The 20,411-nt window shown below is 37.4% G+C and overlaps 2 protein-coding genes across 2 annotated transcripts; one reads left to right on the plus strand and one right to left on the minus strand.

Moving 5' to 3' along the window:
* On the plus strand, positions 1–9,142 carry LOC149027585 (Rho GTPase activating protein with PAK-box/P21-Rho-binding domain-containing protein). The gene is made up of 5 exons (XM_089163939.1): positions 1–837; positions 5,903–6,023; positions 6,166–6,285; positions 6,669–6,899; positions 8,019–9,142. The coding sequence occupies exons 1-5, from the start codon at positions 359–361 to the stop codon at positions 8,619–8,621; spliced, it is 1,554 nt and encodes a 517-aa protein (XP_089020065.1). The 5' UTR covers positions 1–358; the 3' UTR covers positions 8,622–9,142.
* Positions 9,143–14,482: 5,340 nt separating this feature from the next.
* Positions 14,483–19,811, minus strand: NLP1 (nitrilase-like protein 1). Its single transcript, XM_089163951.1, has 9 exons — positions 19,484–19,811; positions 18,020–18,068; positions 17,424–17,515; positions 16,756–16,907; positions 16,633–16,679; positions 16,488–16,521; positions 15,968–16,134; positions 15,410–15,506; positions 14,483–15,308 (listed from the first exon to the last, which is right to left on the minus strand). The coding sequence occupies exons 1-9, from the start codon at positions 19,570–19,572 to the stop codon at positions 15,133–15,135; spliced, it is 903 nt and encodes a 300-aa protein (XP_089020077.1). The 5' UTR covers positions 19,573–19,811; the 3' UTR covers positions 14,483–15,132.
* Positions 19,812–20,411: the final 600 nt, after the last annotated feature.

Here is a 20,411-nt window from a genome sequence, read left to right on the forward strand (position 1 = left end):
TCTCTCTCTCTCTCTCTCTGTGTCTGTCTTCTTGAATTTCTACATATTATATACAGTACCCAGATAAAGATAATATAATCCCAGGTAAATTCTTGATATAGGCCTATTGCCCTTCTTTCTCTCTCCCCCTTTGCTTCATCTCCAAACTGAAGCCAGAGCAGAGAAAGAAACAGAAAAATAATCCTTAATGATTCTCACGTCTAACCACCCAAAGCCCTTCCTTCAATCCGACTCTATCCGACTTTACTGAAGAAAAATTCAAACGCAATTTCTCAGCTCCTCTGTAATTTCCCTAAAAAACCCTCTTGCATTTCTGGTGGTTTTTTCCTTCTTCAGACGGCCCTTTTCATTGCCAGCGATGACGGAAGTTCTCCGCTCCCCATCTCATTTCCCTTCTTCTCCAAGCTCTTTATCCTGTGCACCCACATCCAATGATGGCGTACGCTCGACCCATCCCCGTTCTCATTCACGCTCCCGGTCTCTGTGTCTTATTAGAAATTCTACCTCATCTTCAGTAGTTGAGGACGAGGTTGAAAGTGGTTACAGCACAGCAGACGAAGGAGAATACGACGAGGAAGGCGAAGGTGGAGAGCCAAGAGGGAGGGAAACGGACAAAGAGGGAGATCAACTGTCTGTGTTGGCTCTTTTGATCACTGTATTTAGGAAATCCCTGGTTGGTTGTAAGACTACTGAGAGAAAGGAGCTCGGCTCAATGGAGATTGGGTGGCCAACCAATGTTCGTCATGTTGCCCATGTCACATTTGATCGCTTTAATGGGTTCCTCGGCTTGCCCGTCGAGTTCGAACCTGAAGTTCCGAGGAGGGCTCCCAGTGCTAGGTCGGTTGATTTCTAAGTTTTTTTTCTTCTTCTCTTTCTGGATAATAATCTGTTTGATGGGTATGGCTATTCTGTGTGTCTTCTGCGGATTTTCTGATGCATTTCCGCACTATTGGTGTTTTCTGGAAGTGGGTTTTTTTTCTTCCTCTTTTCCGTTTAAATTTTTCGTAAGGGTCACTTCACCTTTAAACTTCTATATCTTTTTGAATTTTAACCGGTGTTCTTCCATTTTTGGTTTCCGAATTGAATATCTTTCTGATTCCAACCTGAAGCTGCATTTTGGGTAAAAAGTGTTCCCCATTTTGTTCTTTCAAGATTTGCTTTTGATGGGCCTGGTGGTTCACTAACTTAAATTGTATCTTTATGAAGTACCTAATTCAACTAAGCAGTGGGTAGCAAACCTTTCAGACTTTGGTTGTTGTTTTACTCTTTTTCATGTAAAATAGTTGGAAACTATTCACCTTCTTGTTATTTAGGTTGCCAGGAAAAAAGATGTTTTGTGAAGTTATCTATTTGACATGTCAAATGTAGCATGAGGAGAATAAACGAGTAAGGTCTATCGATGATGGAGTCCTCAGGGTTTAATCTGTAATAAAGAACTTGAACAATTCCTGCACTTTCTGGACCAATTTGAATATGTTTTGCATCAGAGTCACATTCTGATTTAACAGGCAAATGAACTTATCCCAGGACCCAGTGTTATCTGACCTTAACTACGGCATATAACAATGGAACTTATGGAACTTTTTTCTGCAAGAATTCTTGCAGGACTCCATCAATTTACACACTTCTCCAAACTGTATTTGTATATTACCAGTTTGGTGTCCTTCTATTGCTTGGGTAGACAAATGTTTATGATCTAACAAAATCATAGCACCCAAATTCTGCAAGCCTTGGTGAATCTTTGGGCCAGGAGTCTAATTTCTACTGCTTCTTGATGAGTTCTGTCATGCAAATCTATCGACATTTTGATGTTAAGTTGGGGCTAGTTGCTTGGGGAGGTGGTATGAGGGTTCCCCACTTGTAGGATCTGCTTTAATCGGTCTGCTTTGTCCCGTTGTGGAACTTGTAAAAGTTGGTGTTTCCTTTGTATGCTTGTGTCCACTTGACCCACTAGTGGTTATGAGCTATTGTCTCTAGACTTGCTCGCTGGTTTCTTTTATCCTGCTGGGGCAAATTTTATGTCTGCTGTTGATTGACTGTGGGTAGGGTTTTCTATTGTCCTTCCCTTTTTTTTTTTATAAATCTGAACAGTCAGGTGTTCTCACCAAAATTTGAGGGACTGAAATTTGTGATATTATAGGCAACTTGAAAGAATTGTAATCTGTCATCCCAATAGATTTAAAAGGTCTTACACGTGCTTTGAAATGGTGGATTTTAGTCCGTCTCTATCTATTTTGCAACTCTAGTTACAGCAAGATCTAAACTATTAAATTTCCGTTTTTCAGCCTTTCCTCGTTTACTGTTCAACTACAAACAGATAAGTGTTTTGTTGGGACAGACTGATTTCTGTACGAGGATCTCTTTGACTCCAGAAACTTTCTAATAGCATATACCATAATCTTTGTAAGAGATTGATGCTAATAAATCATTATTTACGATGGGAAGTAGGGTGGAATGAAAGAACCTATATAATTTGCTACCAATATATTAGGAAAATTAGAAACCTGAGGTGACTAGTCCTAGAAATTCCTAAAGATCTCCCTGCCTATTTATTATCTAGCTGTTATGCAAGAGTCTACATAATATTTGTATGAGTTTTTCGTTTTCATTGATATTATTTTTCTATTAACTTTTGTCTTATGGCAGTACTGTTTTGTTAGTTACTCTACTCAACTCAGCCTTATCCCTGGCAAATGGGTTTTCTCCAATCAGCTTATTCAATGCCATACTTGAGATTTGTCCCTAGCTGTCCATGTCTTTCTCCACCCCCTTTTCTATTTTCATTTTATGCCTACCTCTGGCTCATTTATCTCCTTCAATATGAATCAAATGACCTCCTTATTGGAGTGAGATTACTACATTAGCTTTTCATTTGTTTGTTCTTTTTAATTTTTGTAGGTACCTAAAATTTTCACTAGTGTTATCATCCTGTCGTCAATTTTCAAAATTCTACTTTATTGTTACTATTAGTTATATACCATGTAATTTAATTTTCTTCTAATTAACTTAAAACCCTATTGATTCTGAGGTTGATCCAAGCTTCACTTTTATCCATGCTTTTGTTTCATCTGCCAATGCAATATCATTAACAGAAAAAAACTACATTGAGGTATCTGATCTTAAATATTTCTAGGTGACTTATCTATGATCACTGGACGTGTATGGATTTGGAACTGGTCCTTCATATATTCTTATTGTAATTTACAATTCACTACTTTGCCCTTTCAAAGTTCATACACTAGTCACCGTATAAGTATACGCATGACTTTTTTAACTAACTCCCAATGACTCCATCATAATCTTTTTCTAAGTTGATAAATTCCATATGAAGACCCTTCTTGCGTTCTTTAAAGTTTTTCACTAGTTGCCTATGCAAAGAAATAGTCCCCATGACTGGTCTTCCTAAAATAAAACCAAGTTGGTTGTCCAAAATATTAGTTTGTAATCTTAGAATATTGTTCATAAGTTTTAGTCTTAGAATATCATTTGGATATATTGCTATCCCAATTTCATATTTAAAAATTCTTAGAAACACTAAACTTTGACATATTTTAGAAAAATATTTGTGGCTTCTTTTAGTTGTGATAACCTTTAAAAACTCTAGAACTTGTATTGTTTTCATTTAGTTAGCTGTAGAAGCATTCCCTTCTCTCTTTGGTGTCCTCATCACTTGTTAATGCATTGTCAATCATAATAAAGCTATACATTTAGACAAACCTGACCCTAGTAAGGTTGGGAAAATGTTAATGGTTCCATTTAATTTGGAAAGATGTAGGTATCACAGATGCAGTTTTGCTTGAGACACTAGAAATACAAACATGGTGTCAACACATGGTAGTGGAAACTTCTAATCGGCAATAGATCCAGGATTTCAGAAACTGGAAAGTGTCTCCCTTTTTTTCATAGTAATGTTCATATCTGCATCTTGCTATTTAGTCATCTTTGTTAGTTATTGTAATTTTGTTGACTTTGACCAATTAAGTTGATGGTGAATGCTGTTGATCAATGATGTGACAGGTAGTGTGTTGCCTCTTTAACTGGTCTTATTCCTTAGCTATGTTTGTTTTCATTTGGAGGGGCCACTGACTTTTGCTTGACAGATTGGGGACCTGGGTTTGCATGCATATGCTAAACAGCAGTGGCATGCTGAAGGTTTGTGGATGGAAGAGATTATGACAAGATTTGTTGCAAAGACATAATCCAACAGGAATTAGATTGTTATGCTCTAGCAGAGGATATGGCTCCAGAGGAAGTGGCTGAAGGAACAACACCAATTCAAGTGTCTGAAGTAGTTGCGATAAGAGTTGCATACTGATGGTGTTGGTGTTGACTGCAACATGGATAGTGGTCAAGGCATACAGGGGCCTTCAGAACTAGCATACCCTAGGTGGGTGCCTTGGTCTCCTTTCAGACATAACTTAGAGACCATGACAACCATAGTGATAGTTTTATTAGTTAACTTGGAGATCCTTCAGAATACAGTAAGAAGGCTAAAGGTGATGTAACAGTGAAAATGTTTCATAAATTTATGAACAGATGAAAGCAGCTAACCTAGGAGAATAAGGTACAGTAGATAACTAAGGTCTTGTTTGACATGTTGGTGCTCACTTGCTGAATGCTTGTCACAGGTTTGAGTCATGGAAAACAGGGTAAGGCTTCATAAATTTGACCGTTCCCGGATCCTGCTTAGTGTGGGAACCTTATTCACTGGTCACAGCCTCTAAAGTACAGTGGATAATGAAATAGATGAAGACTGAGAAATGTCACCATAACCAAAAGAATCAGCAAAGGACTTGTTTGCCAGGATAGCTAGCAAGGGACGTTTAGAATGTTGATTATAGAATTGGTTTGGCTTACTAGTCACGTGTGAGGATGCCGAGACAATAACCCTGGGAGTGGAGGATGAGGAAGTGAGATACATATACCTGAATAAACCATTGTCTCAGTAGATGTAGAAGTGGATGTTTTCAGCTGTAGGACTCATTTGGGTAATTGATTGGACATCTTTTCAGTAGAGGCAAAAGATGAGGCACCACTTCTAGACGAATAACTCTGATTAATATCATGAGATGAAAGAATGCTGCCTGTAGTTTGTGTGATGAGCTGAATACTACAGCTGGTGGATGGGGAATACAAAAGCAAGAATTTATGATCGGGTCCCTGTCCATCACTTAGGACTATGTCTCAAGTGTACGTCACACTCAAAGATAGAAACAAGAAAGAACATCATGATAAATCTCTATAGAGCTGTCACCAACTATAGTTGACAAGCCATCGCCTTGGACACCTTGGTTGCCTTTTAACTTGTACCTGCTCCAGTACCTTGTACTGCCTAGGTGCCATGACAACATTTTACTTGCAGGAAGGTATCTCAACTTCCTAAACCTAGGATCGTAACTAAAAAGGAGATGGTTCACTCTATCCAAATTGTTTGATCCTTCTCAGCGTTTCACACGATTACCCATCCTTTAAAGAGACCATCTTCTTCCTTTTTTTTATTTTTTATTTTCTTTATTTTTATATATTTAAAATTCACTCTTTTAGATATATCTCATTCAAAGCCTACTCCCACAGCATGTATGTCATGTGTTGCAATGTGTTTTCCGACAGCATGTGTCATACTTTAATTGCAATTTCTCTAGCAAATCTTAGATACTATGTAACTGAAAAATGATGTATCATTATAGATAGGTCTTGTCATGTGTGGAAATAAATGTTTTAAAAATTCGAATCCTGTACGTCTTCTCCTTGTGTGGACAGATATAATCATATAACTTTGATTTTTGTTGGTGGTTTTCAATCTTGGGTCCATCTACATTATCTGCTTTATATTCTGCACAGTGGATGTACAAAATGCTAATGCTGTTTCATTATATGATTCATATACTTTCTTCTTCTGTAGCCAAAATGTTTTTGGAGTTTCCACGGAATCTATGCAGCTGTCCTTTGATTCTCGAGGGAACAGTGTGCCAACTATACTGCTTCTGATGCAGAGACGCTTGTATGCTCAGGGAGGGCTGCAGGTAACAACATTTTAGTTATTTTTCTCTCTGTTCTCTTTGCCTTATGATTGTACTCTAGTTTGCCCTGCAATGTTTGATTTTTTCTTAATTAATACCTTGTCACCCTTAAACCTTTTATGAGCCATTGAACTCTGGTCTACAGGCTGAAGGAATCTTCAGAATTAATGCGGAGAACAGTCAAGAGGAATATGTCAGAGACCAACTAAACCGGGGAATTGTTCCAGATGGGATTGACGTCCACTGTCTGGCAGGTCTTATTAAGGTAGGGATTTTAGCACTTCGGTTAGATTCAGTCTTTTGACCTCTTATTCATTTTTCTGTTGTAAGCTTATTTTGGAATTAGGAAGCTGATTGTCGTAGACATCATCCTAATGTACTCCTGTCCCAATGCCGGAGCTCCTGTTTCACTGAAACTTTCTAGATTTCTTTAATTTGTTTCATTGTTCTTTTGTGGCACTTTAGCAAGCCTTATGAAGCCTTCTGTTGTACTTCTAAAGTTATTGATATAAAGACTCTGTAGGCATCATGTGACATGAGGCAATGTCACAAGCAGAAACTTTTTTCATTTGAACAATTCCCATACTGAATATGTTTGTCCTTGCATGTTATATTGATACTGAATATGATACTTCAATGGATGAGTAGGCCTGGTTTAGAGAACTTCCAGCTGGGGTGCTGGATTCTCTCTCATCTGAGCAAGTAATGCAATGCCAGACAGAAGAAGAATGTGCTCAGCTTGTCAGGCTCCTTCCCCCAACTGAAGCTGCTCTGCTGGATTGGGCCATCAACCTGATGGCTGATGTTGTCCAAGAGGAACATCTAAATAAGATGAATGCGCGGAATATTGCAATGGTCTTTGCCCCCAATATGACTCAGGTGAGAGAATTTTGTATTTCCTAGATTGTAGTATCAGTTATTTATTCAGATGCGCATGATTGACTCAGTGAAATTCCATTATATATATATATATATATATATATATATATATATATATATATATATATATATATATATATATATATATGCCCCCAATATGACTCAGGTGAGAGAGAATTTTGTATATCCTAGGTTGTAATATCAGTTATTTATTCAGATGCACATTATGCCCCCAATATGACTTAGGTGAGAGAATTTTGTCTTTCCTAGGTTGTAATATCAGTTATTTATTCAGATGCATTATGCCCCCAATATGACTTAGCTGAGAGAATTTTATCTTTCCTAGGTTGTAATATCAGTTATTTATTCAGATGCACATTATGCCCCCAATATGACTTAGGTGAGAGAATTTTAAGGTTGTAATATCAGTTATTCATTCAGATGCACATGATTGACTCAGTGATATGCCCCCAATATGAGTCAGGTGACGGAGAATTTTGTGTTCCCTAGGTTGTAATATCAGTTATTTATTCAGATGCACTTGATCGACTCAGTGAAATTCCATATTTCATATATATCATCTGCATTGTCAGTTGTAAATTTGTGGTGCCCCTCTGTTACCATGATCATTGCTGACGGAGCTGACTGAGTACATATTTGTACATTCAGGTGGGTAGGTTCACCTTTAATTTGGTCTGTCACATTCTCAAATATGGCTATAGTCTTGTAGATCAGACTCCATTGCCTGGGTTTCGGACATATGATACAACTGTAGTCCTCAATCTTACATCAGAAATTATACTGATTGATAACATAGACTAGGAAAAGTATTAGCATTTGATGCGATGCATAATGGGAGTGTGTGGCTTTACAGATAAGTGCGGTATCCAGTGGTATTTTTGTTGTCATATGGTGTCAATAGAATATATTGTATAACATATAACTGGAGCACTAATTTATTTCTTATTCTCAACATTGACTCGACTAGATTGTTTTAATAACCTTTCAATATCATTCTTATGAATTCTCAGCAACACCATTCTGACTGTGGTTGTAACAATAGCACATAAAGCAAGTTGCCTTTTGTTGGATTTCTGACAAAGCATGTGTTCGTTGCAGATGGCAGATCCTTTAACTGCATTGATGTATGCAGTGCAAGTGATGAATTTCCTCAAGACACTGATTATTAAGACACTCAAAGAAAGAGAAGACTCTATTGTGGATACAGATTCTGCTACTCACATAGAGCCCTCTGATGAGAATGGTCATCACAGCCCGTCACAGCTCTGCCTGGAGGATCCAAACTATCTGAAAGAAGAGACAGAAAACGTCTTTGTTGCTGACGAGCCGGTTTTAGAAACTTCCCCTGATTCTTCTGAAGAAGATTCAATGACTAATGGTGGACTTTGTAGTTATCCTGTTGAGAACATCACTTCAGATGGCAATGGGTCTTCTGTTAATTGCCACTATGAGGTTCTAGGTCGACTAGACTCAACTAATAAACAAGGGATAGGTGAAGTTAACCATCTAAAAGCCGTGGTTCAAGCAAGTGGTTGCGAGAAAAAAACTTGTCAATCAAGTAGTTCAAGTTTCAGGAAGGGGTCCATAAGGTTTAATGGGCAGTCAGTGGTTCAGGTATCAGGAGCTGTTGAGAAGTCAAAGGGTATCAGCATTATTAGCCGCATAAACTCAAGGACAGAGCGTGTTGAAGCATGGCGGTGATGAAGATGTTTTTATATTGAAGGTCTAACGAATTTGGTTGATTTCAGTTTGTTTCATTTTGGATATGAAAAATGAAGTTTGTGTATGGTTCATGTATCTTTTGTTTGTTTTTGGTGTAGTTTCTCTCAATGCACTTCACCCATCCCACCGCTAACATTTCTGTTTGCCTGAACTACTCTCTAAATGTGGACTCTACTGAATGGTTTTCCTGCTTCCATGTATCTGTGATTTAGGAATAAGATTTCGTTCTCCATTGTTATGATGTGAGTCATGTGACATTGTGATTAGATTCTGGGTCCTTTGTCAGCCCCCAGCTTCGGTCGCATCAGATAGTTGATTGTATTCTATCTTAGCCATTGGTGATATCTTCTATGGAAAGCAGTTCAGCTGTGCTTCCAAGCTCCTGCTTCCATTTCAATTACTTCTTCAGTAACTGGTAGATAACTTGAAGAACCAAAGACAAAAAATCTCACTATTTGGATTGTCAACCACAAACACGACTGCTCAGGGATTTCTATCTCATAATCTATCTAGTCTAATTGTATGGAGACAAGACTTCTCATGGAATGTTACAGGGGTGGCGACTATTTGTTGGGAGAAGTACTACAGCACAAAGGATATTCTTCCCATATACCCTATCATGACTGAATCTCATGACCAGCCATACCAGTATAGCTGAAGGAAGCTGAGAGCCTGAGACAGCCAAGTGCTGGAATCTAGCACCCCTTGTTTATTTTATGGCTATTATTATTCCTAAATACTTTTTTTCCCATCAATATACACCACTTGTTATCTTGTTGATATTTCAAAAAGACAAAATATGAGAAGGACCAATAAATCGGATCTTTTTGCATTGCTATCCAATAGGTATGACTGCTTTGGTGGAGTGCGGATATTCTCCTTGACAAGAAGCACTTTGTGCTTGACCAATGACTTTATAACCACAAGTATATGGGGTTCAAAAATAAAAAATAATAATCTTTTTTAAGAAAGTAACTTTTATCACCAATATCTTGTGGGCCTCCCTGTAATATATGGTCAACATCGACAGCTGTCTGAGGAGTGCTCCCTGACATGGGAGAGGATCTACTATTTTTTTTCTTGGTAGGTTGGATTATGGAGCTTGATGCCTATGGCACTTGTTTGCCTGCAATGTACTGAACAAACTTGGGAGTAGAAACATGTGGTAGTAGTATAAACACTAAAAATAGCAGTTTTGAATTGTGAAATTCTTTGTCTGTGTAATCTTCTCCCCCCAACCCAAAAGAAAGAAGAAATCAAACAGAATTAAATCTGGGTTATGGGCTCCGTATGTCTCCTATACCATATGCCTCAGCCCAGATGGCTCCACCTACCTATTGACCTTCCCAGCCCAGCAGCAAGGTTTAAAATATTGGTGTCAATATTGTATTGGCCAGGTGTTTTTATCGAGTATTATATTTACCAGAGTCGATATATTTTGATATAAATTCAATAGAGAGACTTATCAATTTTGTATCTAATATGGATATATATATATATATAGACTGAAATTGTATTGTATTGTATCCTGGATTACTTCAAACTTTGGGCAGAGGGCTAACTCAAATATGTAAAAATGGGATTATCTTTTTAAGGCTTATCACCGGCTTATCCGTTTCTGACCACGAAATTCTCTCTCCTCCTATCCATGACCGGCGATCCAGCTTTCAACGTTGATTGATCATAGAAAAGAAGATTTCAGTGGTGATTTAACAATAAAAAGAAAAAGAAGAGAAAAGGAAAAATAAAACGTGATTCTAGCTAGCAAAGAAAATTTCAAGCAGAGTGATTCTCGTGTCAAAGGGAAGACCGGAAGAGTAACTGGTGAGGGAGAAAAATGTCAATTAGATGAGGCTAATGGGAATGCCATGGAGAGAGCATCAATCAATAGGGTTTAAGAGAGAATTCATTGTGGCTGAGAGCCTGAGAGATTATTATTATTTTCTTTTTGGGCATGAAAAAGGGGAAAAAAGAAAAGATTTTTAGGTGTAAAAATGGGTCAACGCGTCAAGAGTTAAAAACGGGTGTGAGGTGTAAGCGTAACAGGTTTCCTGAGTCTTCGAAGCCACGTGGCAAGATATTTGCCTAAGAAAGAAAGAAAGAAAAGAGTTAATTTAGTTTTCCGCGTTATCCAAATAAATATCCAATATCCCCGCCCGTGTAAGTGTGTTGATCCCACCTGTTTTCCGTTTTCTCGCATCCTCTCTGTACTCCCTTATTTCTCTCTCAAGCTATCGCTCTCGCTCTCGCTCTCGCTCTCGCTCTCGCTCTCGCTGGCCATATATTTATATATATATACACACACAGTTTACACACCCCACTTCGTCGTCGCCGTCGTCGTCATCGTCATCTCCCCCTCTCTCTCTCTCTCTCTTTCTGTACAATTCATGGCAGCCTGTGATAGCTTTCAACAAATATTTGACAGTCCATTACCAGAGAATCTAACGCTATTTGAAGCTCTAACGCAATGGAATCAACATTTGATAAGGAAAGCTAGGAAACCCATCGACCTTTCCACGTTCAGTGAGATTTTCGGGGAGCTTCACTTTCACGAGAAGAACCACCCTATTTCTTCTTCATTATCATCATCATCATCTTCTCCTCAATCCCCCTTTTCGTTACTGTCTTTCTTGATTCAAGATCAGAAAGATGCCAATGCGAATGACAAGGAGAAGGACGATCTTACATCGTCGTCGTCGTCGTCGTCGGCCTGGTCTCCTTCGTCATCGTCCTCGGTAGACGGCAGTGGCCATCAGAACCAGTTCGAAGGCTTCTCCATCAAGAATTCCGAGAGCCTGCAACTCTGTACCGAAGGTCTTGGATCTGAGAGCTCCGACGATTTAGAGGACTCTACTCCCAATATCTCCAACAAAGAAGAGTCCGATATCGACGATAGCACCGGTAACGAAGAAGAAGAAGAAGAAGAGGAAGAAGAGGAAGAAGCGGAAGAAGAAGAAGAAGAAGAAGAAGAAGAAGAAGAAGAAGAAGAAGAAAAAGCAGATGAGGCGATGGGGAAGAATTGCTTATCCTGCTCTCCGGACAATCATGATCACCTCTGGTGGAAGTCTTCTCCTAGCAGATCCTACTCAAGGACCACCGCCTTCGCCAATTCAGGTTCAATTTCAGGGACCTGTTCTTTCCCACCACCGATTTCTTGCATTGGAAGATGCGGGAAGCCCTGGGTTTGTTTCAAATCGTATCGACGTGATGGCAGGTTCGTACTCAAGGAGATTAGGATCCCTACCCAAGAATTCCTCCGTGCATGTCGGAAAGATGGACGCCTTAAGCTTCATTTTGTCCAATCTGACGGAGAAATCCCTGAAGAAGAAGAAGAAGAAGAAGAAGACGAAGATGAGGATGAACAGGAAGAGGAAGAGGAAGAGGAAGAGAAGCTGTAAAGGATAAATGTGGAGAAAAGAACGAGTAAGGAAGGAGATATGTGCATGAATGGAGCTGAAGACAAATGGTAATGGCATTTGCCAATGCAAAAAGCTACCATTTGTCAATCTTTTCCTTTTCTCTGCTTTTTCCCTCCCTACTCGATCCCTTCTCATATTTAGACTCCCAACTGTTTATTATAGGTACTGTGGAGTCCCTGTATGATCCTTCATGTCCCCAGTCTTCTTTTCTTCCACCAAAAAAAAGCAAATTTAGGAAAAAAGAAGTAGAAGATGAGAATAATAAACACAGAAAGAAAAAAACTATCGTCTGTTAAGAGCAAATTTTATAATTTTGAATGGAAAAGTTTCTCCAAGTAGACAATTTTGAAAGAATCGATTATTTGCCATGGTGATGAGTGAAATGTATTTCCTTTTTTTCTTTAGAACCATTCTTGGTTGGTTTACAAAAATGTGTTCAATTTTAAAACCTAATTTAATCAAACACTCTCTTATATATTTGATGTCACCTATATCTTCTTCCCCCTTACGTCAGGGAAAAAGTTATTCACTCTCGACCCTTTTACTCAACTGAACTGCAAAAGAGAAAATTTCTACTAAAATTTTTTGAGATAGTTTAACTTATAGAAATGGGATTTTTCCATATAGAAATATTCTACTGATGCTGAAAATGTACTGTTTGAAACTCTGAGATGATATAATAAGAGAAGACAACACAATACAGTGGGAATATTTTACCAATGTGATGTGATAATTGAAAATTAACAACAGTGAAATTGCATGCACTGGAATGTCGTTTTGTACTATGTGATTTTTCTTTTTCCGAATCCAAGGAGTACATGATGGCTTCCTCAGTTTCCAGTTCCGAACGAAACTTGTCATGCAATGGAGTTGCTATGAATGTGAAAAGAGATTAACAAGTGTAAGAGAGGAGAGGGTGACGCGGCTGATTTAGGTTTTCTAGATGCATTGATATGTGCAAACACGTTGTAGATTTGCTACTTCTGTTGCAGTCTGGGATGATTTTGGAAGGTTTCTAGATCGAAATTTGACAAGGTAAGGTCATCAGATTTAAAAAATCAGAAATCTGATTTCTTGATGAACCTATATTTTATTTTAAGACCAAAAGAAAGAAAAAGACAACCAATTCGATCCCCTACTTTTGAAGGTTCTAGCTACTTTAAGGTGTGCCTCTCTTCACATCACACCTCTTGACTTACATGAAGACAGGAATCTGGAAATCCAAATCCAGGGCCAGGAAGACAACAACAAAAATGATTATCAGCTTTTTCTGGAACGGATTGGAAGTTTGCAAAATGCTATTTCCTGATATAGGGATTTTTCTAAAACAAAGCTATGCCACAAGCTCACATGACCTTCGTATGCTTGGGATTTAGCTATACATGCATATGCAGATACAGATTGCAATGACCAAAAAAAATCCAAAAACCCTAACAATAACAAATGTCAAATATGAGCAAGCAAAACTTGGTTCCAATCCGCTCTTACACAAGAGTGGTTTTTAAAATCTATAGATACGCAGATTTATGAAATGCTTTAAGTAATATCAAAACCTAGATAGGGTTTCGACTTTCAACCCTATAAGTCCCTTGAAATCCCAAAAGATTGACCTAATCTGATCTGCAGATTTCAGTGACTTATGGAACAAGGATTAATTGAATTTATAACAGAAGATTAAGAAAACCAATAACAACAACTAAATCAGATAACTACGGACTTCTAAATAAGGGAAGAGAATACCTAAGATCACAGGAGTAAATCGATGGGAGGAAGAATCAATACCCGGAGTGACTGCTTTTCCACCAAACCAGATCAAGCTCCCTGTGCCTGAATTACTCTAAGCCAAGCTTGTTTCCTTCCAAACCAGATCAAATTTCCTGCATCTGAATAATTCCACCCCAAGCCGATTCTCTAAAGAACTGTAAATAGAAATTTCGTCCATCTACTCTATTCCATGAGAAGTCTTGGCGCTAACAAGTAATAGAAAAAAACATTTAAGTTCATTGCGAAGACGAGTCCTAGTCGTTTTCTTTTATTTTTTTGTCAATTAAAAAAAAAATATCATTTAGTAAAAGAGTCAAGTCAGGCGACCTGGATTTTCTAACATGATCAAGAGAGGAAAAAACGGGCGTCCCTTAACAAGAAAATCTGCAGAAACATTACAAAAAGCAAAATTAAACAGAAGCAGTATACCACAATGATATTCTATGTGCCTGATACATGTATTAAACAAATCCGAAACTTTATTTTAGTGAAAATCAATAGTGAAATCCTTTGCAATTAACTGATTTTTTTATGCTTCTAAAAAGTCAAAGCTAACTTCAAAGCATTTTTTATTCTTTGGATCTTTACGTCTTAGGAAAAAAATATTTTTATATCAAGAAACTATACATTTATCATTTGTCACATTAACCATTCAAGTTAATTCATATCAAGAAACTATACAAAATGTATTACTAAAGTTAATTCATAAAAAAACAGACAAAAACAAATTAATAAAAAAAAATTATACAAAAACCAATGCAACTAAGTTTTAAAGTCGGGTGTGGGAACAAATTACATGCTTAAACATGGAAGAAACCCATTTTTCAAATTACACATTAGATATGCGTACAAATATTCAAATTAATATGCAAACTTAATATCATCTAAATAGATATTAAATGTTCACCCCCCCAAAAAAAAAAAGATAAATAAATAATAAAGCCCACATATGAGCTGGAATAAGCCCATGATTTGGGCTAGACCACCTAGCCCAGAGCTAGGCCTTCAATTGGGCTATTTCTTCCTGTGGCAGTACTTCAGCTTATGCATCTTCACATGGTCGTTCTAGTAATGCAGGAAAAAAAGACTTAAAACACTGATATAGCCAATTAAAGAAGCCAGGATGGAGTCTTGAAAGAACCCAAGAACTAAATAGGATTCATCTCAATTTCTGTTCATTCTTTTTCTTCTATCAAATTTGACCAGTAAAAGATTTTTCTTCTCACAAATTGGTCAGTAAGAGTATATATTATTAAAGCTTCTGGTTGATTGCCTACACAACAGAGAAGAAGATGACTGGCATTTTATCAGAGACTTTTGTTGCTGCCATCTGATGTAAGAAGAACTTTGTATAGGTCTGGACGCCGATCTCGAAATACACCCCAACTGTGTCTTTTGGACTTGATCTTATCCAGATCGAATTCTGCAACAAGAACGTCTTCATCTTTATCATTTGCAATAGCCACAATTTCGCCACTGGGACCTGATCATACAATCAGACATTAAACATCAAACATGCTGCAGAATGCCAGGGAAAAGAAATCATAGGAATCAGTGGGTAAAACAAACAAATAAATAAAGTACCTGCTATGAAAGAGTTTCCATAAAATGTGATTTCACTGTCACCATGTTCGGTCTTGATTTTCTCTTTTCCTATCCTGTTTGAAGCTACCAGAGGTACCTGAATTGTCATGAAGCAGCCAACTCCTATTAACGATGTGTTGTCAAGCTCCATCAGAAAAAATGAATTTACTTTCTTTTTATCCAAAAACAAACAGAACACTCAAACTACCCATTAACCATATGAAATCATTGGTAGGATTTCACACATCCAATGAAAGACAACTCAAAATATGATCACGGGACAGAACTCATTAACCAAGATTATCTCAACCAGTTGATCCATTTTTACAGTCATTTTGACTAGTAAGTTTACAAAATTTCATTCATACTTGCAGACTTTCCTAAAGTTAACCCACATTTTTAGGGCCTGGAACATTGAGATGCCCCACAATTGGGTTTACATTAGGGAAATCAGCAACTTACAAGCATCAGCTCATTTGACTGCCAAGACAGAGACACACTAAACTAAAAATTTGGTTGAATTAACTAAAACAATATAATCTGAAAAAAGAAAATTACCAGATTAGCACCAGCATGCCCTTGCATTACTCGCTTCCAATGGTCACGTGAATCAAGTCCTTGATCCTGTGGTTCAGAACCAATAGCCGTGGGATAAAACAGTATCTCTGCACCTTGAAGAGCCATAGCTCGTGCAGCCTCTGGAAACCACTGATCCCAGCAAATGGCTGCCAAAGAATGTAGCAAATAGTAACTGTTCTCATATTACATTTAGTCAGAAACAGCTAATAAAGGGAAAATACACATCTTTTTGTTTCAATTAATTAAGAAATGAATTTCAAAGGAATTTCTTTCTCCATTCAAACACTCATAAAATATCCTAATGATCACCAAGAAACAGGGACAGGACATATGAGATGCAAAGTTACTAAGGCAGGAAACCACCCACAAAAACCGTGGAGCATCAGATCTATATGTAGGCATGGTGAGGTCATTGTTGGGAGAATAATCAAATGTTTGAGTGGGTGCTCTTATCAATTTGTGAGCCCCATTAAAACAGTTCTGAAGTCAAATTTCTTACCTACTCCAATCTTGGCAAACTTGGTTTCAAAGACCTGTATCCATGGCATCAAGGTTGTTGTAAGTAACATAATCCAACTGACATCAATCACCACAGCTGAAAACCTATTTTAAAATCAAGGAAATAATTACAGCAGACTTCCCACCTTGAACCCAGTATCACCAGGATTAAAGTAGAACTTCTCCTGGTAACCTGAAGATGATAAAAACTGGCAATGGTGACAAAGGTAAACATTATTTTGAGGGAAACAAACAGAAAATGCACTTGCCTGGTCCATCTGGGATATGGGATTTTCTATACAAACCAAGATCTGTACCATCGGCATCAATCACAGCTACTGAATTATAATGAGCATTATTGGCCTCTTCAAAGAAGCTTACTGGTATCACCACATTGAGTTCTCTAGCAAGTTTCTGCATCCTGCCCAATATGCACAAATGCTTGTAAACGTAAGGGCTTACTGGGTTGTAAGCCCTAGATGCATCGAAACTTTCAAATAAAATATGTAATATGGTTATTACATTGCAGAAATACCAGTAAGGTAGAGCAGGAGATCCAGACAGAAATTAAGTGCAGATAAACCAACTTTAAGTGCTTATGTTAACAACATATCTAGCCCATAATTTCTAGCCATGCAGGATTTTTTCCCAAGGAGATCAGATTGAACAAATAGGATAATCCAAGTGGCCATTGGTTCTTGCTAGTCTCTCTCGAGGATTATTGAGGTAAGCGTAAGCTGGCCCAGGCACCTTGGTTACCAGAAAAAAGGAGGAAAAAAGAAAAATCTCATGTCCAATCTCCAGTCCCGGGAGATATGGTTCTATCTCTGTCTTACAAGTCAGTCTGATATACTGATATACAGTAAGTTATGGTATTCACATTTCGCAACTGGTACCTAGTTGTTGCGTACAGAAGTATAATTACAGTATGATATACCTTTGAATTGTAGGGTGGCCTTTATAAGGTTTTGCACGTTGAAAGAAATCTTCCCTTTGAGCTTGGCAGAAGTAATAGCCCTCAAATAGCTCCTGAAGATAAAACAGAAAGCATGAACAAAGAGCAATGCAATACCAAGACGATAATCACTCATGGGACCGTAAATTTACTTAGCCTATGAACAGGCATGATAGACCTAAGCTAGCAAATGATTGGAGGCTCATTTTTTTGCCCCATGATATCTTTTCACTATTTTGATAGCTTTGATACCATGGCCTTCTCAATTTTCAAAAACGTATACAAGTATTGGTACCAAATTTGCAATCTCTATGACTTCAAAGAAATGTGTCATGATTCTCTCTAAACAAGTTGTTCTAAAATACTTACAATTTGGGCCAACTCTTATAATTTAGAGCTAGCTAAATTTTAGTGCATCAACCAAAACCTCTAAGAAGCAAAAGATCAAAAGAAATTTCTCACTTAAGACCAGAACTAATTATAGAAAGTACATGTAAACTAAACATATTTGATGACTGATTTAGTATATAATTAGCACACTATTGTAGAGGTAAAGCTCATGATTTATGAATGTTCACCTGAATGAGAACAATATTTGCACCCTTCCCATGAGCAGCACGAACCAACCTACATAGAGGATGGTGATCACTTTAGGAAAAATCTGAAATTCATGAGGAAGGAGGAAGAGTATGTTGGTCCTTCCACAATTAGGAAGCACCCAATTTCAAAAAGAAAATGCGTTAAGGAGGGATATAATGTCTCAAGTTTTTTCCTTTTCACTGTATTCAACTTACCAAATGTCCCAAGGTAACTAAAAGGATTCATCCAAGAAGAGAATAAAACCCAAGCACAACCCAGAAAAGAAACAATATTTATATATATACTTAAAAAGCCTCCAGCAACTATGTTCTCCTGAGAGTCCTCCCAGTTCAATATACCTATTCAAGATGAATTACTTGAAGTTGATGCTTGATGGTCTAACCATTTAATCAAAATACATAGGCCTTGAAGTGAAGATAAGTGATTATTCTAATATTTTAATACAAAAATGCCCAGATAAGAACTTCTTGCCCAAAAGATAGAATTGTCTGCTGGACAGTTAATTGACCAAATCGACATTGACCAAGCCCCAGTGATCAATGGTCCAAATGTGCAGTCCAGTGATCACTCAGGATATCCAGAGAAGATGCAGGCAAAGAATTCTTGACATCTAATGCACCCCAAAAGAAAAGGAGAAGAACCTGATGGTAAAGGAATTCATTTAACCCAGGCAATACCACAACTCAGCTACAGAACAGATTTCAAGACGAATGCAAAATGGAAATGAAAGCCCAAAACTTCAAGATGCAAGATGAAATTTCAGTGACCTTGTTTTTTTGTCCCCTGACAATGCATTCTCTTGCTGAGGAATCAGTTTAAGAATACGTCCAGGCATCCAAATGATAAGTGATGCTACTTGGGAAACAAAGAGAAATCTGCTCAACTAATTAAGTTTGCAAATCTACAAAATCTCCCATGACCTCACTTCAATTTTGAAAAGTTTCAATCACACGATCTTTGAAAACAGCCGCCTCTAGGATAATTTAATTCATCGTAGACTCAATATTCGTTTAGAAAGCAATTGGTTATCAAAAGGCTAGGTAAAGGAATAAGAAAAGTCAGTGGTATTCACTACTTGAATCTAGAAATGACCCCAATTAAACTTATGGGTTCCATCCGTCCGTGGAAGTAAATCTATAGAAAGAATAACTTTGCAAAGGTCCATTCTTCCATACAATATAGAGATATTTTAACATAAAAAAAACAAAGAGTTAGCCGCGCAAGTGCGTACGGTCTACATGACCCGGGAGTCTGGAAGATGAAATAGACAATCAGGGGAGATCCAAAGTTTAACCTTTTCTTCCTTCGATAAGTATCATTCAATTGAAACCCTCGGAACATTGTCTTTTCGAGTGAATCGAGTTTTGAAAAATCCAAAAATTCATAGCAGCTCTGTTAAATAAAAAGCAAATAGATAGAAGTATAAGCGAGAAATCTAATACCTCTCGGCTGTATCGACATTGGATGAAACGTCATCGGAGCAAGCAAACTGGAGAGCTGCTACCACCACCGTTCTCCTTCCCTTTTCCATCGTTTTTCCTCTCCTGCGTATCCGATTCTATTCCCACACCAGTGACCACTGAGCAGTGGTGACCAGTGATCAAAATTACCACGCCCTCTCTCCTCGCTCTCCTTCCGCTGAACCGCTCTGCTATATTCTCACTGTGGGGGCCACGTCGCGCATGTATGAGTACGAGATTCCGTGCTTTACTAACAAATCCAAAAGCATTTCCTCTCAAGTCTCACCTCCTTTATGGCGGATTAGGACCTTTCACTACTTCCTTCTCTATGCAACAAGCAACAAAGACAGTGACTAAGGATTTTCTGTGGTATCAATTTTCATTCTATATTATGTCTATTTAAAAAAAAATAATCAAGAATGAAAAATGATTTGGTAAATTTTGTTAAAAATAAATTTGATACATGAAAATAAAAAATTATTAAAAATAATAGTAAACAAGTGAGAAAAAATAAAAGAGAAAAAAATATATAAATTTTCTTTTATAAAATAATGTATATTTGACTATTTTATCTTCGTCTCTTAATTATAAAATTTTAAGTAAACCTTTGCATAAAAGAAGAAAATGAAATTTTCACTATCATTCATAATAGATAAAAAGTCTATTATGAATTTTGAAAGTTTTTCTATTATTTTAAATAAAAACAAAACCATGCCAAACAATTTAAGATAATAAAAAAATCTCATAATTGATGCTTAAGACATCAGTGAAAATGACAAGAGAAGAGAAAGCTCCTCTCCCACTCACATATGTTAGGTTTATCATTATTTACTAGTAATAATCACTAGTGTCCAAGAGAGAGATGCCCATGCCCACTACAAGATGCTTGCTGACTGTAAAATGTAAATGT

The sequence above is a fragment of the Hakea prostrata genome, chromosome 1 (assembly GCF_041222555.1).
Source record: "Hakea prostrata isolate BN-2017 chromosome 1, UWA_Hpros_2, whole genome shotgun sequence".
Taxonomy (NCBI): Eukaryota; Viridiplantae; Streptophyta; class Magnoliopsida; order Proteales; family Proteaceae; genus Hakea; species Hakea prostrata.

Coding starts and splice junctions, on each gene's coding strand:
- LOC149027585 (XM_089163939.1), top strand. CDS start 359: ATGACGGAAGTTCTCCGCTCCCCATCTCATTTCCCTTCTTCTCCAAGC. Junction 6,024..6,165: donor ATGCTCAGGGAGGGCTGCAG/GTAACAACATTT, acceptor TCTGGTCTACAG/GCTGAAGGAATCTTCAGAAT. Junction 6,900..8,018: donor TTGCCCCCAATATGACTCAG/GTGAGAGAATTT, acceptor TGTTCGTTGCAG/ATGGCAGATCCTTTAACTGC.
- NLP1 (XM_089163951.1), bottom strand. CDS start 19,572: ATGGAAAAGGGAAGGAGAACGGTGGTGGTAGCAGCTCTCCAGTTTGCT. Junction 16,135..16,487: donor GTTTGCCAAGATTGGAGTAG/GTAAGAAATTTG, acceptor ATTCTTTGGCAG/CCATTTGCTGGGATCAGTGG. Junction 15,309..15,409: donor TGGAAACTCTTTCATAGCAG/GTACTTTATTTA, acceptor TTGTATGATCAG/GTCCCAGTGGCGAAATTGTG.